The sequence below is a fragment of the Gasterosteus aculeatus genome, chromosome 4, assembly GCF_964276395.1.
Source record: "Gasterosteus aculeatus chromosome 4, fGasAcu3.hap1.1, whole genome shotgun sequence".
Lineage (NCBI taxonomy): Eukaryota > Metazoa > Chordata > Actinopteri > Perciformes > Gasterosteidae > Gasterosteus > Gasterosteus aculeatus.
The window spans coordinates 32,328,357-32,344,849 of NC_135691.1; the positions used below are offsets into that span (position 1 = coordinate 32,328,357).

The 16,493-nt window shown below is 47.6% G+C and overlaps 3 protein-coding genes across 6 annotated transcripts; 2 read left to right on the forward strand and 1 right to left on the reverse strand.

Moving 5' to 3' along the window:
* Position 1: 1 nt before the first annotated feature.
* On the forward strand, positions 2-3,279 carry LOC120817668 (uncharacterized). 3 transcript variants are annotated; one of them, XM_040174103.2, is made up of 10 exons: positions 2-428; positions 1,208-1,287; positions 1,472-1,652; positions 1,747-1,891; positions 1,993-2,125; positions 2,220-2,340; positions 2,430-2,502; positions 2,618-2,720; positions 2,787-2,907; positions 3,044-3,279. In XM_040174103.2, exons 1-10 carry the CDS (start codon positions 407-409, stop codon positions 3,103-3,105), a joined length of 1,041 nt encoding a protein of 346 aa, XP_040030037.2. In that variant the 5' UTR covers positions 2-406; the 3' UTR covers positions 3,106-3,279. The 3 variants fall into 3 exon arrangements, with proteins under 3 accessions (XP_040030037.2, XP_040030039.2, XP_040030038.2); XM_040174104.2 differs by having other exon boundaries at positions 290-428; positions 1,399-1,652; XM_040174105.2 differs by lacking the exon at positions 2,787-2,907 and having other exon boundaries at positions 5-428.
* An 858-nt stretch (positions 3,280-4,137) lies between these two features.
* Positions 4,138-7,062, forward strand: LOC120817669 (uncharacterized). The gene is made up of 11 exons (XM_040174106.2): positions 4,138-4,301; positions 4,376-4,415; positions 4,538-4,667; positions 4,918-5,065; positions 5,148-5,265; positions 5,355-5,433; positions 5,521-5,620; positions 5,709-5,814; positions 5,898-5,979; positions 6,105-6,268; positions 6,358-7,062. The coding sequence occupies exons 1-11, from the start codon at positions 4,299-4,301 to the stop codon at positions 6,417-6,419; spliced, it is 1,032 nt and encodes a 343-aa protein (XP_040030040.2). The 5' UTR covers positions 4,138-4,298; the 3' UTR covers positions 6,420-7,062.
* On the reverse strand, positions 7,018-16,214 carry scyl2 (SCY1 like pseudokinase 2). Of its 2 annotated transcripts, XM_040174101.2 has the most exons (19): positions 15,996-16,199; positions 14,292-14,488; positions 13,992-14,149; positions 13,475-13,619; positions 13,042-13,191; positions 12,692-12,913; positions 12,365-12,481; positions 12,142-12,267; positions 11,856-12,032; positions 11,557-11,568; positions 11,261-11,383; positions 11,009-11,122; positions 10,724-10,856; positions 10,520-10,638; positions 10,283-10,383; positions 10,020-10,089; positions 9,803-9,883; positions 9,549-9,671; positions 7,018-9,470 (listed from the first exon to the last, which is right to left on the reverse strand). In XM_040174101.2, the coding sequence occupies exons 2-19, from the start codon at positions 14,466-14,468 to the stop codon at positions 8,841-8,843; spliced, it is 2,778 nt and encodes a 925-aa protein (XP_040030035.2). In that variant the 5' UTR covers positions 14,469-14,488; positions 15,996-16,199; the 3' UTR covers positions 7,018-8,840. The 2 variants fall into 2 exon arrangements, with proteins under 2 accessions (XP_040030035.2, XP_040030036.2); XM_040174102.2 differs by lacking the exon at positions 11,557-11,568 and having other exon boundaries at positions 15,996-16,214.
* Positions 16,215-16,493: the final 279 nt, after the last annotated feature.

The following is a 16,493-nucleotide window of genomic DNA, read 5'->3' on the forward strand; positions in this document are numbered from 1 at the left end:
AGGTGTCGCGCGTGAGGTGAATCCAGTGCACTTACTTCAGATATGTTTATCGCCCCGTACTCTCGGTCAGCATTGCTTTCTGATTTATTCATCTTCCTTGTATTTCTAGTTTATGTTGGCGGTGGATTTTTCCTTTTTTTCACAGTTTTTATACAAAAAGGGCGTTTTTATATTCTTTGATCCAACAAATTATTTATTATAGTTATAATAAATATAGTTAGTTAGTGATAGTTAGTTATAGTTATTTCTGGGTCCTGGATTTTGCAGATGTACCATATCTGTAGTCACTGGTTACTTCATGGCATTACTCTTCTTTGAGCTGTATGTTTAGCCTCGCTGGGTGTGATTGAAAGCAACGTGAGGGTGTGGCGGTGTGTCTATAAAACGAAACGATCAGACGGAAGCAATGGCGGCGGCTTATTGCTCTGGTGAGTAACTTTTTATCCATATCGCTCAAAAATCAATGATTTGTGGTGATTATCTGCAGTGGCTTGTTACTCAAAGCTTCACCACTTTTATGCCCTTTCAAAAAACCCGATATGTGGTCACTTTATGTTCGCTTATGGAACATCTTTCTATATGAGACATTACAATATTATTATATGTTGCTATTGGACCAAACCGAATGGGATTACTTCACACATCGGGGACAATGCGTTAAAACAAGTATGAGCTCTGGATCGGTTGAAGTTAAAGTAGATGAAAAACCTTCTTTACTTTCAGTTTCGTTTATTTTTATGGAGCTCTCTTCGAAGTTCTATTTGGTACTGTTTCTACACAGCGTCTAAAAATAACGAATATCATACGGTAATTCTTGTTTTTTTTAGTGGAATTTTTGTTATTTAGTTACTATTTTTCACTGAACCAATATCCCTACAGAAAATGTCAACATGACGTCACAGCTGAATGTAGGTCATCACATAGCATCTCTTTAGTTATAAGTGCTCCATTACTGCATTAGAAATAGAAGAGCTCTTTGAATATTTTTTAAGGGCAAACTGGGAAAGACATTTGTTTAATTTGTTTAACACCTTCCTTCTCCCCAGAGACGTTGTAGCTTTTAACAAAACAAGTAAAAACAGCTTTACATCAAACGCTTGACACTTGTTTGTTTACATTTAGCCATTTATAGTTACATTTTGATTGACTGCACTGGATGGCCACTTTCACCCAGTGGGGGGTTTTGAATGCATTTGTTCTCCTCTAGATTCGGGGGAAGAATACTCTTCTGGAGAAAGTGGAGAGTTGGACAGTGACGGAAGCTCAGATGAAAAAACTGATTTTCAGGTTTGTTGGGGGGTTGCCATCTTTTTCATAAATACACCTTAAAGCCACGAGAATAGCTCAGTAAACCCACCTGACACATGTTCAGCTGCTGATGAGAGTTTACTGCCACAGCGATAAAATGCATGACACAAGTGTGCATTCCTCGCCGGTGACGGGAGCAATCCTCCACACTCCCATATTTCAGCTTCACGGGAAAAAGCCCTGCAAGTTTTACAACGGCCGCGGCTGCAAAGACGGCGACAGGTGCTCTTACTTGCACTTCTGCAAGTACGCCCTCACCGGAGGTTGTCGCCGCGGGTCACAGTGTAAGCTGAACCACCCCGGGGCTGCAAGAGAGTCCTCCTCGGACCGATCGACATCTGCTGGTGAGGGACAACGGTTCGACCTTTTAATCGATGGAAATTAAAAGCCGATATCATTCCTCTTTCTCTTGTTTTTTTTTTTTTTTATCCAAACCAGCGCCAAAGCTCACCGATGGCCGGTGCTTCCAATGGCAGCTCAACGACGGAAACGGCTGGTTGGAGGTTGCTAATGATCACATCCTCGAGGCCCAGTACTCGCTGCCGCACACCCAGAGCATCAAAATCTTCAACACCTCTTACGGGTGAGAGACGCACGTGAACCCACGCTTGACGGTGCGCGGCCCCCCTCCCTGCTCCCTCTCTCCCTCACCCTCCCTCCCTCCCTCTCTCTCTCTCTGTGCAGGGCAGTGAGCATCGACTTCAACAGGATGAGGGTGTCGGGAAAGAGCCTTCGGGTGAGACGCTTGGACGACGGGCGCACGGTGTGGCTCTGGTACTGCACTCTGGGTCGGAGGTGGATCAAGTACGGAGACGAGGTAGACGGGGGACCACGCGTGTTGACCGTTCTTTTAATGTGGTAATGTTCTAATGTAGCTTTTCGTTGTTGTTGTTTTTTAATTTCCCGTGGAGGATCCAAAGGGCGTCCCCGGTCCGGTGAAGAACTCCGACATAGAGAAAAAGTTCCAGAGCAACCCGGCGAGCTCGTACACCTTCGCCATCGGTGCCGATACTTTCGAGATCAAGTTCGCAGGTGAGGAACGCTCGCTTTAAGCTTTCCCAGAATGCTTCGTGTACTTTGCGCACGTGCGGCCACCGTTTTTCCTTTCCGTCGCGGTTTAGAAATGCGACAGGTGACGGCAGAGAGAAAGAGGAAAGTCGCACGCCGACCGCAGTACCGCCAGCAGCCGGCAGGGTGAGTCCGTCGTCTGTCGGGCGAGGTAGACAGAAAGTAAACACACGTGGGCTTTTTTTGTGTTTTTTTTCCCGCCCGAGTGAATCGCAGATTTCGGACGTTGTCTGCTTTGCAGAGTTCCTCAGGTGGCCTCGGCCCTCCAGAATCTCGCCCTGGACACGGAGCCCCGGTGGCAGTTCGAGGGAGACCGGGGAGCGTGGCACGACTTCAAGCGCAGGGTGAGTTCTCCGTCCCTCGCGAACGTTTTCTTTTTGGGACTCGTGACTCGTGACGGCTTCCCGCAGAGCGGCACTCCGAACGAATGCTCCGTGACCAGTGACGAGATCGAGAGGAAGTTCACGCAGAACCCCGACGAAGGCATGACCTTCAAAGTGGGACGCTACTCCTACAAGCTGGACTTTCAAGGTTTATGTCTAGTTTACAAGCGGTTGTTAATTCGAGGGTGAAAGGGGTGCAGGTGGCGATGAATGCATGGTTCTGCTTAACATTTGCAAAGCAAAGTCAAGCAGCATCCTGAAACCTCTTTGGTTGTTTTTTGCAGCGATGATCCAGACTAACCTCAAGAACAAGAACGAGCGCAGGATCCGGCGTGTGCTGGTGTGAACGCTTCTCAAGAAGAAAGTCGTGCAAAACAATCATCATCTTACAATCAATCTTCAGTTTGTGTTTGAGGAATACTTGTACTGTTGTTTCTACAATGGCATTTTTATGGAATAGTTTGTATTGTTTTTATATTATCAAAATGTAATAAAAATAATATATATGTATATGAGAGGAGATGACGCTACAGTGAAGGTTGTTTTCTGTCTTGAACACAGTTGCCAAGAGACACAAAAGTTTACCAACCTTCACCGAAATTACATTACGTGTCATTTAGCTTTTATCCAAAGCGACTTACAATAAGTGCATTTCAACCATAGGGTAAAAACTCAGGAGAACAAGAAACAAGAAAGTGCAATTTCCTCAAATAAGCCAATTTACAATTTGCTATAGATGAGTGACGTTACAAGTACAATTTAAGTGCTACAATTTGTTAGTCTTTAGTCGAAGTAGAGTCTGAAGAGGTGTGTCTTTAGTTTGCGGCGGAAGATGTGAAGGCTCTCTGCGGTCCTGGTGTCTTCAGAGAGCTCGTTCCACCATTTCGGAGCAAGGACAGCGAAGAGTCGAGATCTAGTCGAGTGTTTTGCTCTCAGTGAGGGAGGAACGAGTAGTTTTGCAGATGCAGAGCGGAGAGTGCGGGTCGGGATGTTGTCGGGTTTCACCATGTCCTGGATGTAAGCTGGACCCGATCCGTTCACAGAAATGCTGCTTGAGACAAACCTGCACACAATTTGTTTTGCCCTTTATATATATATATATATATATATATTTGTATATAGATAGGTATGTGTGTATATCTATATCGTGAAGCTTATTAAAGCTTATTAAAAGAATAAAAGAAAAAGCAAGAATCTAAAATATAAACATTTTCTGTTTAACACATAATTTATAGTTTTTGATGTCTTCAATATTTATTTGCAAAGTAGAAAAATAAAGAAAATAAAAACCAATAATGAGACGTTGTGTCCAAACCTTTGTTTATACATGTTACCTTAGAGAGAATTAGACCTTCAGGGTTCGCCATTTACAAGCCACGCCTTGCTTCCCTGAAACGAAAGTGAAACGAGAGCTTCTCTTAAAAATGAAACTAGTGGGAGTTTAAATGGAGCTGTACCTTTTTTTTAATGCAGTGGGTTTTACGCTCCCCTCACCTATTATAAGCTAATCATTGGGCTGAAGTGTACTTTCTGCCCAGCATGGTGAGTCCACTTCACAGAACCCCTTCGGACTGAATCCCAGTCGTGTGTTCAGCCTTTGTATTCTTTGCCTGCAGGAACGCGAGGAGCAGACGGGCCGTCGGCAGGAGACTCCAGGTCTTTCTGATACTTTAGTTCCTGTTATTAGAATGACTTTGTTTCATTTGTATGTGTGCCACACAACAAATTCATACGTAAATATAAAATTGCCAAATACTGTTCCATATTCTGCTTCACAGTCAATGGGAAACATTATGAGTGGCAGCTGTCAGATGGACATCAGTGGCTGCCGATTGACCACGACCACGTGATCGAGACCCACTACTGCCAACCTGGAGCTAAAGGAATCACCATCAACTTCATCCACACGTCAGTGCTGCTGCTGAAGAGAAAAGGGGGAATTTAACTTTTGATTGAAAGTTTGTCTCGAGGTTCAGGTGTTTTATTTTGAAAGCAAACACCAAGGAAATGGGATACATGTTTTAAACCAGAGTGGATTTTAGACTAACAGTAAAGCACCACACTGATGAAATAGTCGGACAGATGTGTTTGGTGCAAACCAAAGGTCACATTTAAAGGAGTGTAATCAAAGTTAACGGTCGCGCGTGCGTCTCCACAGGAAGGTCTTCATAGACTTCAATACGCTGCAGACTCAAACCGCCGGTCTGAGGGTCCAGAGGCTGAGCCTCCTCCCCCGGGGCCACACCGAGGACGTGGGCTGGTACTTCAGAGATGACCAGCTGTGGCGTGAATACGGATCCCGGCAGGCGAGGAACAACCTCCAACGTCGACCCTGAATGTCTCTCGCGTTTTCACGCCCAGAATGACCTTCCTCCTCCTCCTCCTCAGACTTCCAGCAGGCCGCCGTCGATCAGCAGCGGGGAGATCGAGCGCCAGTTCGCTCTGAACCCTCGAGGAACCGTCAGCTTCACAGTGGGCTCGGCGGGCTACTCCCTCGACTTCTCAGGTGTGTGTGTGAGACGCGTCGCTTTTCGATGAATGCGTCGCCCTGAATCCAAGTGATGGTGTTTTTTTTGTTGTTTTTTAACTCTGCAGCCATGGCACAAACAAACCGCATCACGGGCCTGCGCAGGAATGTACGCAGACGTCCGAAGTTCCCCTCCAACGCAGAGAGGTGAGACTTTCCATCTGCAGGAGGCTTGACTCAGTCCAGAAGGTTCATTCAGGCCATAATTATGAATGGGTATTTTTTTCCTTGCAGCTTTGACTCCACCTCAGCTTCCTCCTCCCAGCCCCCTGATGGAGGCTACACGTGGGAGTTCATGGGCGATGAGGGGAAATGGACAAAATACGAAGCAAACGTAAGGGCATTTTGTCCTAGTGAATGACCTCACGGGGCTCATCCGTGGGGGGTCAAAGAGAAACTCTGTACTTTGTGCATTGCTGCAGATGTGTACGTTGGACAGCGGCGCCATCGAGAGACGATACCAGCTGAACCCACAAGGCCAGCTGCACTTCAACACCGAGAGACACTCGTACACGCTGGACTTTGCAAGTAAGGAAACGCGCACAGCCGCAAAGCCGTTTCTCCGCTCAAAACCAAGTGGCTGCGTTTTAAACTCTGATGGCTGATTGTAGGAATGCGTCAAGTCAACGACACCTTGGGGACGGCGAGGGCGGCGAGGAGGACTGCCGACTGCGGGGGTCAACGGAGCGGCAGGTCAAAGAGCTCGCCGCGAAGGATCATTGAAAACCCAAAAATAAATCCCGTGATGAAAAACCCCATCTGCAAGGAAATTTACATTTCGACTCATTTATTTTTTTTATCCTGATCTTCGGTTCCAGCACACCGCCACGATGGCAGTTCCAAGACATCGGTGGAGTTTGGAGAGATTATTCCAAAGGAAGCAACATTTCCAGCCAGGACCTCGAGCTCCAGTACCAACAGAACCCATCCGGCAGCGTGAACTTCACCACAAGGAACTTCCGCTATGAGCTCAACTTCTCAGGTGAGCAGCAAACAGCTACAGTTGTGCTCAAAGTAAAAAAATCATGTTTGTATACCTGTCCAGATTTACACAAAATGGCTCTTTTGCAGCCATGAGTCAGAAGAACTTGTTCACAAGCACCACCAGATCAGTGCGACGACTTACCCAGTGACTGTGGGAGGTCGGAGGTCAACGTCGACCCTCACACCGGCCTGGATGTCTCTCAAAACTGGGGCCAGTACCGTTTCTCACAAGCTCCCTCGTCTCTTTTTCTTTTTGATTGACCTCATGCAGTTTTATTTGACACACGTAATTATTTTACTGCACTTTGTGTGCCAAACTGTTTTCCCCGTAGCAGTGGGGTCCATGGCGTCGGTGATATTTAATCATAAGGAGTAGGCTGGGTGTTAATATAGACAGTGGCCGACATTTAAATCTTTAGACAAATCTGCAGTCGCCGAGTGAAATTGTGGGTAATGTAGTCATCTGGTTTAGACAAAGGAGAGGAATGCATGCGGCTAACTAGGATGAAGACTCTGGTTTTGCACCTTTAACTACAATACCTCGTTTTAAAATGTCACTATGTCCAACTGAGCGAGTCCTGAAGACGAGATGTTTACCAATGTTTCAGAAATCCTATTTTAATGCATCTTAGAATGTTGCTTGTAACGTTTCCCATTTGACAAGATACCACTTAACTTAAAACCAAAGGGACGTTAACTTTGAGGTTTCATTTAATGAACTGTGCACGTTAAAATGTTCACTCACACTGCCATGTAATCGTTTATTTGCTTAATTAAAGTGACATACTCTGACGTTGTGTACTTTCCTTTGATATGTACAGGTTTTCAGTGATCGACTCAACACATAAAACACGGGGCCACACTACACGTATGCTGACAGTGCTCGTACAAATAATCTCGTCGAAGAATAAGCTCTAGTTTTCCGCAAGATGTGCGAATCGCGCTGCACGGATCACATCCGCTTTGTGATGACGTCCAAACGGCTCATTTGATCCGCACATCCAGGTAAAAAAAAAGTCTGCGTTAATGTTCGGCAGTTTAGAAAATCTAACTACCGTTGAGATGAAGTAAAAGGACACATCGATGCCGCACCCTTAACCCCGAGGGAGGATTATTGCACACAACTCATCAAAGGCCTCGTAACCGTTATCCTGAGGACATCAAAAATAAAATAAAATCCAAGGCCCTCAAGGAGAAATCCATCTTTAAATACCGGTAACTATATTTACACTTCATAATCATGTCTCCAGCACACAGCTGAAAAGGGCTGGCATCAAAATATATTGTGTTAAACTTCATCATTTCACAAATTGGTCAACAGAAATGGTGCCAGGGAGCTTTTTCAGAATTTTTTTTTAAATAAATGTGAAAAATTCAGTTGTATGTGAAGTTAAAACTGTGTGGAATCACTTTTGGAAAAAAGATGCTAAAAATGGTAAGTTTAGATCTTTTGTGGTCAAGTACACTAACACGCAATAAATCTGTGAAGTTAATGCCGGACAGCTGATTAAAAGGGGAAATATTATCCCTGGAGTAACAGATGGGATGTCTGGTCCTACACTTGCACCCCTGTAAGGCACGTGCTCCTCGTCAGGAGGCCACTGCTGTAATAACTACTTCACAAACCCTGTTCCACTGTAAGACACTGATTCAAAACGCATTCACAGAACTCCACACAACGATTATTAAGTTTCCAAAAAAAAAAAATGAAATGCTCGTCAACGCAGTTTGATCAGACGTAAATAAATCTTCCCTTTTTACACGTTTGCTTTGATGTAAAAAATAAAGCAAAAAAAAAAAGTGCAACCGTAGCAGCTTCAGAACCTGACGATACGGCAATGAAAAGATTTAAAAAAAAAAAAAAGACAACCAGGTTTGCAGAAATGGAAGTTTTCTGGTGCTGTGAAACCACGGCGACTGACTGCAGCCCTCTTTAGAAAATATTCCCCACTGAGGAGCCTCCTGGATGCAGATCAGAGGCCTGTCACTGCTACACTTCAAGCTACCTTCTCAAAGGGATTAGACCTTTTTTAAGCCAACTCTCTGATCCCTTTAGACATGCAGCAAATCCTAAAAAAAAAAAGTCTGGAGAGGTCGTACAGATACAGAAGCCTCAAACTGGGCAGGTGTGCAGCCCATTTGACCCCCCCACCCCCCACTGTGAGGGGCGATTCTGATGCAACTGGTTCAGGAAGAGAAATGCAATCGATACCTCGTGACATGGACAAAAAACCTTACGGAAAATACAGAGTCGGGATTAATCTCAACCCACAACATCCCCAAGAATGTCAAGTACAAAATAGTAGGAAACCCATCAGCATTCAGAGAACACAGCATAGAACACAGCGTCTCGTAGGAATGGAATTCAGGCGCGGGGTTAATATGCCAGCTGAAAGGAGAGTTTATACCAGGTCTTGTTAAAAACACAGACGGACGAGAGCCTCGGAAGGATTGGAAACCTTCACATTCAACCAGTGTCTCGGTCCGGGAGAATTCCAAGGCTCTTCTGCCCTAAAGTCCCTAAAAGAATATACTTAACCCGGAATCTTCATATTTATTTGTTTAAAATACTAGCCAAACAAGTCTTTGAGGTCGTTGTTGACGGATGCGCTGTGTTTAATTCCACTTTGGTTCAGGTTAGCGGGTTGAGAAAAGTTCTGCGGGCTGAAAAAGGGGTTTGCTTGCATCCCGAAGCCGCTGGGGACTCCGCCCATGGCCCCCGCCGCGCCCTGCACCTGAGTCTGAGCGTTCTGGGCCGAACCGAACTGATTTAGCCAAGGGGCGTTGGCGGCGCCGGGTCCGGGTCCGGCCTTCGGACCCATTTGGTTTAGGGTGACTTTGGTCTGGTTGGGGGTAAAAAGGCTGTCCAGGGCCGACAAGTCGGGGGCCTTGTTCGTCTGCCCGATGGGTCCTTGACTCTGCGGGAGGGCTCCGAAGTTCGGGGTGCTGGTGGCGGTGGCCATTCCCCCGTAGAGGCCGGGGCCGGTGGGCCGCATGCCCATAGCGCCCGCCTGGAAGCCCATGGGTGCGTTGAAGCCGTTTGAGACGGGCCCCCCCATCGAGCCCATCATCGGGCCGGCGGAGGGGAAGGTGGAGATGGCGGCGGCGCCGTGCGCCGGAGCTGGTCGTGCCGTGTTGGCCAAGGACATGGCGCTCAGGGACGTCATGCTGTTGAGCAGGCTGCTCGTCAGATCCTTCGTCTGCAACAGAAACCCACGGGTCAGGACGGGAGGGGGCGCGAGCGTGCGTTGGGGTCCACAGCAGGTTACAGGAGTTACCTTTGCGTTGCTGTTGTGGGCTGGTTTGATGCTCTGTGGGGCCAGTGGCTGCTGGTTCCTCAGCTTGGCCGCCTGCTCCTGCTCCTTGGCCAATCGCTGCTTCTCCTCTAAGGTCAGGGACATCTAGGGAGGAGCAGGGAGAGAGAGAGAGAGAGAGAGGGGGGGGGGGGGGGGGGGGATTGAACAAAACAGCACTTAGTGTGTGCTTAATGGACAGCGGTAAGGATTTATGTGAATGAGATTTCTTTCCCTACTCTATTAGGCTGCGGGGCTGGCGCCGCTGCAGAGCCGTTCTCCCTCCCGCTAGCGCCCGCGCTGCCAAAGATATCATCGATCTGAAAGAAGGAAAAATTCCTAAATGTTTATTGCTGCAAAGAGAACGAAACATAACTCTTTAATTTCCAATTTTCTAAGGCCAAAGTTAACGTGTATGTATAAGCTAAAATGACTGTCACACAGCGGACCGCTCACCTGTTTGCTGCTGCTGGGTGGGCTCGTGGTCGTCTCCGATTGGCTCCCCGGGTTTGAGATGTTTATACTCCTGTTAGAAGGAACAAAATCAGCAAGTGAAAAGGAATGAGACGATTTCATTTAAGCCCGGTTAGTCATCTATCATATTCATCTGCCTGTTCTTCAATGCTTAGATGTAGCAAATTTGTACAACATTCCCATTAACAAGAAGCATTCTATATTTCGTCACTGAGAGAATCGGGTGATTTAGATGTAACGGCCACCTCTGCTGCTCCTGCATGCTGTGCAGCTGCTCCAACTTGGTCTTGTGCTCAGCCTCCATGCGACTCAGCATGTCCCGAATCACCGCCATAAACGAGTTGAACTGAAACGTGCAATATATCAAATACTGGATGAGAGGGAACCAAACCAAGAGGAATCGCAATGACTAGAACTACGAGTTAATCACAAAACAAAAGAAAGGGTAAGTAAATGTCAAAGTGTGCGTGTCTGCGTCGCACCTGGTTGAGGTTGAGGTTGTTGTCGATACTGAGCGAGACCAGGTGGGGCAGGCTCTTGGTGGCGAGGTGCTCTTTGGGGATGCCCAACTTCTTGTGGCTGAAGGTGCACTTATAGATGCCTAAAGCGGGGAGCGGAGGAGTCAAGTCACCAATCGCCGAGCGTTTGAAAAACACACGCGAGGACGGAGGAGGTCGATTCTTTACCCAGAATGCCCATCAGCACCGCCGGCTCTCTGGAGGGGATCTGCTGCAGGAAGGGCAGGATCTCGTCTATCACGAACCACTTGTCGAGATATTCCAAAATCTTCCCCAGACAGACCAGAGAGTTCACCCGAACCTGCACAGCCACGAAGGGGGACGAGAGGAGGGGGAGGAAAAACTCTCAGTAGGTGAAAGTTAACTGTGTAGCAGTGTGAGAGAAGGACACGGCCGAAAGAGGAGCCAACTGGAAAGGGGAATTTCTCAGAGGCGGCGGTTACGGAGACTCACGGCGAGGGAAGAGGTCTGCAGGCAGGCCGACTTGACTCGAGGGATCAGGGAGTTCTTCATGGACGGGTAGTCGATCAGGTTGGCAAACGTCGGGATGATGTTCAGGCACAGCTCCTGCTCCGACACGGACCAGATGTTATGAAATCAGACACCTCGGTGTTGCCGGGAGACTTTTGGCAACAAGGCGTCCGAAGTCCGTGGAATGCTTAAGATATGCACCAATATGACTTAATTTATTAGTGTGATGTGTACCTGGATCTGTACAGAGGGAGCTTCCAGCGCTCTGTAGACCATAGGAAGCACGCTGTTCTTAATCTCCTCCGGAGGAGTCTTGGTCAACAGCAGGTCCATCTTCTGCAGGAATATCAGCAGGATCTGCACAGCACAGGGGGTCCAGTTAGAGACACAAGAGACAAAGGCGCGACGTACGGTTGAATTAGTAAGGAGGAGGTTAACGGAGACTGTGCTTTCGGGGCGGCTTTAGTGGAGCTTTTAGCACTAAGAGACAACGCACAGGCTGGCTGACATTCACAGCAGAGACCACTCACCATATTACTAGCCTGACGAAGCATGGAGAGAAAAAGACAAGAGTTGATGAAGAGACAGACCAAACCCAAACAGAGCAGTAGTCCCATTTAACGGATTCATCGCACTTTCAAACCTCAAACAAATGTCAAGAGGACAAAAACAGCATGCAAAAGATGCAAAGATGGGAATCACACTTGACTACATGTGTGCATTGCTGGCTTACATGCTTACACCAGAAGAGTACTGTTGAGCAGCTGAACGCCAAGTCTTGTTTCAGTCGCGTAATCGTGTGTGTGTGTGTGCGTGTGTGTGTGTGTACCTGAACAGGCTCCTGCTGCTTGAAAACGGGCGTGAGGTCAGGCATGATGAGACGAACGTACTCCTCCTTCGTGCACTCCTCTGCGATCAGCAGCACGTTGGGCAGCACGAAGGGCACCATGTCCGGGTTGACGAACTCGGAGGTCAGCGCCGGCAAGATACGATACACCACCACTCTCTGAGAGAAAGGCAAAGAGAACCCTTCAGTTTCAGAAGCCACGGAGGAAGAAAAGAAATGAGGGTTACCCACCTACTCTCATTCTAATGCAAGATGAACAATCAACTACCTTGGGCAGCTTGGGCAGCACTTTGGGGAGGCTTTTGTAGAACTGGGACTTCTGTAGGTTGTCCCTCTGGAAGAGGGAGTCAAAGTACTGCAGGGTCACAGCGCCCACGTCATCAAAGAACGGAATCTGGAAAACAAAACAAAAAAAAGAAGAAACTCTCTCCTCAAAGACCATGAAAAGAAACCCTCGCTCAAATCTTTGCGCGTGTTGTGGCGAGCTAAACCTTGGTCATCTGGTCCGCGTCCGGTCGGACGTTGGGTGTGATGCTCAGCAGCATTTTGACGTGCTCCCTGACCTCCTCTGGGATCTTGTTCAAGACCGTTGGACTTATGCTGCTCAGCTACAGTTGAAATCGGAAGCATGGGACAGAGAAAACAAAAATAAAGTGACACACTCCTTGAGATCTTCTTAGAATAAAAATAATAAAATAAAATAAAATGTGTGGAAAGAAATAAAACAGCGTGTCCCTCTATTATCGTACAAATGACATCATTGTATTGAAGAGATTTCTGACCCTGTCGTTCGTCATGCGCGGCATGACTCCACCCACCTGGTCCAGCTGCCTGCTGAAGCTCTTGAATATGTCGTGCTTGTTGACTTGGAAAACAGGCTTGCCCTCGTTGAAGACGGCATGCACGACCACGCCCAGCGAGTACATGTCGGAGGCGGAGTCGCAGCTGACGGACAGGATGTACTCGGGGGCCAGGTACTCGGGGTTGGGGAGGCAGAGCGGAGGGAGGTTGGGCTCCCACTCTTTACATGTGTACTTGGGCTGAAAGGGGATGAGACATGCATGACAATGTAAAGCTACGGCAACACTGCGAGGCATTATTTTGGTAGAGCGCAGCGACGGCGGCGAGTTTGGGTCTCAGTGAAGTAGGCAAACGTCCGCCGACACACCTCGGCATCCGAGGGGTTGATGGTGGAGATGCTGAAGTCGAAGCCCATGATCTTCCACGCTCCGCTCTTGTTGAGGATGACGTTCTCTGGACACAAGTTGCCGTGGACCATTTTCACCCCACCGTGGAGGAAGGACAAACCCTCAGAGATCTGAAGGCGTAGAAAACAAAAAGAAAATGTTGTTTTTGATATGAAAATGTGTCTGTGATGACAACAGGATTATTTCAAGGTCGCTACAGCAGACATCGCAGGCTTATTCTAGTTCCATCTGCGTAACGCGGTGAGGTCACTTGACCGCTTAAAATTGATCCCTTTCTGAGCTGAGGAGTAAAAAAATGTTTCACAAGAATGCATTTATTTACAAACCAATTGATAATTAAAAAAAAAAACAACACTGAGCAGCAGCCCTACATCGAACAAGCTGGACTCTTACCTGTAGCAGGCCGTACTTGGTCTCCACATCATAGAGCTTGTACTCCTTGATGTCGTTGGGCATCGGGCAGGGCAGATTCTCCCACTGGCCCAGAACATTGGCCAGACTGGCAAAGACCGGCTCTGTGCAGAACGCCAGGCAGTCTCTGGGGGCAAAATACGGGGATCCCGTCAGTATGATTTCAAACAACTGCTTTTTCACCGAGGCAAATAAAAACAACGTGAGCAGAAAAGCATTTTCAATTTAGCTCTTTCATCGGTGAAAGTTAAAAAGACAAAGTGGTTAAAAAACGGCTCTTATCTTAGCGTCGAGGAACATAAATGATTCAGAGCCCAGTCGAGTCTTTTGATCTTGGCATTCTTCTCACATTCGCACAAACAAAAGGTGGACGCACGCATTTGTTATGCAGCGCTTCCCCTGAATGTCAAGCCCCTCTTTATGCTGCAGCTCATTCATTCTGCCCTCGATACAAGTGTGTGCGTGGCCGTGTCGGCGCATGTGTGCGCGCGTTGATCACCGTGACTCTTCGAGCGGGTGCTGCACCGTGAGGAGGCGTGGGTGACGCAGTCTGGTCAGCTGTTGCACCCCTTTTTTCAGCGAATCCACGATTTGGTCCTTCTCAAATTTCTGATACTTATCGATCGTCTTCTTATCAAACACAAACACCGCTACTTCCTGGAGGGACAGAGACAAACAACGAGGCGATGACAATAGCTTCACCAAGCCGCTACTCCTGTTGAAGTCAGTAACGGCACGAGGCACGTCCATTTAGACTGTTATGAATTGTTGTCCGGTGGGAAGACATTAAGCCACAAACCTGTTTGGTGGACTTCTTGGTGCCATTGTAGATCCTCCAGCACAAGCCAGGACCCCCGCTGGCAATATGTCGTCCAACCTCAAACTCCCGCGTCACCGGGTTGCCCATGACGGCGCTGGTGACATCTGCCGTCACCTTGGTGACGGTGCTTTTCAGCTTGTTCAGCATAGACTCCATGTTCACGCCTGACCCAGCAGCTGGAGGGAGAGAGAGGTGGATCACAGGTCACGGCTCACGGAGAAATGCCGTTTTTTAACCGGACAGTCGAGACAGTGGTGGTATCTTGCGATCGCCATAAGAGGTGGGTGTCCCAAGTCCTTTAAAAGTTCCTTTCTACATGTAACTGCTTGACGATTTACACATCAAAGTCCCCACCGGAGTCCTGCCTGTGCTGGCTGAGGAGAACACGCACCATGACAGCCCGGACTTTCCCCAAAATAAAGCATGACTAGGAGCAGCCTCAGCCCCACCACATTACTGACACACTGTGCATACTTTAGAGCTACTTGAGCAGGTCAGGAAACAGGAAGTCGGACTAGAGAGTGTGGTTGACTGCTATAAAGCCAATTGTTTTTTCTGATGATGGTTTCTTGGGGATTTTATAAGTCTTCAGTGGACTTTTAACACTGTGATGTTTATTTCACTGCAACAAGAATACAATAGATTCACATCTTACATTATCCATAATGAATTCCTAAGAGTGTCTGGCATTAAAAAAAACATTTTAAAGATGAGTGTTAAATGGATCCAAGCAACCTCAATTTAAATCAGAATTTAAAGGCTGTTGCCAAATCCTCCCTCTGGCCAACAGCCCGTCCTCTAGTCACTGATGCTTCCTCGGCCAACATCGACTGCGCAGAGAAATGAAGTGTATTGATGCCTACAGCTCAGTCTGACCACGTCTGCTTCATTAATGTTTAACCGCGTGGATTCTTCTTAGTAAGTCATTTGGTCCATCGGCCACAACAACTCGGTCTACACGAGCCGTACCTGCGATACAGACAGATTCATTTCAGAAAGTGGGACTGAAGCTTTTGTCTGAAACAGGTTGATCGATCTCCTTCCCAGGGGGTTTACCGACGTGGCGTCGTTTTTTTTTTTTTTTTTACGCTGGCAGAAGCCACGAACCCACAACCACCTGTCGACCCTGTCGTGCGCTTATTAAGTACTTCGGCGAACGGAAGTGAACTGAAATTAGCCATCGAGACCAAAACGTCGCCAAAAATCACCTCCACACAGCTGGCAAACCCCAGCCCAGTCGTTAGCTAGCGTTAGCTGACGTTAGGTAGCCGCCGGAACGGGAGACACACAAACATTGCTTTGATTCGACAGGCTGGTCTAATGAAGCCAAGGCAGACATCGTAACTGTGGGTGTGAAGCATTTAAATGTCGTGCCCGTAGCTTGACGTGACTGGCGCGTTGGATTGAGGAATAGCTTAGCGTTAGCGTAGTTAATCGGCTCGTTCATCCTGTGCGCCCGCACGTCAGAACTAGCACAGCGCCGTGCCGCTTGCGTTAGCGTCAAACAGTCCTTCTTTTAAACTCGTATTTGAAGGGTGACATCGTGGCTGCAATGTGTTGGCAGTCGGGGGTTTTTTTTTGACACAAACAAATCGCGGTAGCTACCGAACTCAAGCTAACTGACGTTAACCAACAATGCGCCAGCAGACAGCGGCGTCGCTCCGACACCCTGCGGCTACATACCTTGATATAAAGAGGGCTCTCCCTGATATTTCTTATTCTTCACGGACTCTCAGCTGTGCCGCTGTCAGTAATGGCTGAGGGACACAGACCCCATGTCTTCCAGAGGCATACGATATGCTAGCGCGTTAGCTCTGTGCGCCAGCGAACGAACAACCCTACTTCCGGGTTGTCAGGTGGGTTTGACGTCATCTGACGCTGCGCTGGTTCGCAAATACTCTGGTGGGATCTTCAGGCACTCTAATAAACAATGAGGTACATTGACGACAAATCCCATATTGTTGTATAAACACATACTGCTATTTTTTACTACAATATTGTGAGGACATAAATAGTCCTACTGCGCACCATTTTTCAATTACCTATAAAAAAAAAAAAAAGTGTGATCAGGGTAGCCCAAGAAATGTCAGTCACATCCCTTCGTCAGTTATCATTCGTAGTTAGTCATTAATGTTCATTTGTTATGGAATATCTCGTTTTGACGGTCTTGTGTTAGCAGAC

Bases quoted from the DNA above. Each gene is read 5' to 3' on its own strand.
- scyl2 (XM_040174101.2), bottom strand. From the start codon at position 14,468: ATGGAGTCTATGCTGAACAAGCTGAAAAGCACCGTCACCAAGGTGACG. The intron at 10,384-10,519 runs GTGCGACGCAGA...TGCACGTTTCAG, and splicing joins ACAACCTCAACCTCAACCAG to TTCAACTCGTTTATGGCGGT. The intron at 9,884-10,019 runs GTGAGCGGTCCG...TCCTTCTTTCAG, and splicing joins CACCCAGCAGCAGCAAACAG to ATCGATGATATCTTTGGCAG.
- LOC120817669 (XM_040174106.2), top strand. The intron at 4,416-4,537 runs GTCTTTCTGATA...TCTGCTTCACAG, and splicing joins CCGTCGGCAGGAGACTCCAG to TCAATGGGAAACATTATGAG. The intron at 6,269-6,357 runs GTGAGCAGCAAA...GCTCTTTTGCAG, and splicing joins CTATGAGCTCAACTTCTCAG to CCATGAGTCAGAAGAACTTG.
- LOC120817668 (XM_040174103.2), top strand. From the start codon at position 407: ATGGCGGCGGCTTATTGCTCTG. The intron at 2,126-2,219 runs GTAGACGGGGGA...TTTCCCGTGGAG, and splicing joins GGATCAAGTACGGAGACGAG to GATCCAAAGGGCGTCCCCGG. The intron at 2,721-2,786 runs GTGAGTTCTCCG...GGCTTCCCGCAG, and splicing joins GGCACGACTTCAAGCGCAGG to AGCGGCACTCCGAACGAATG.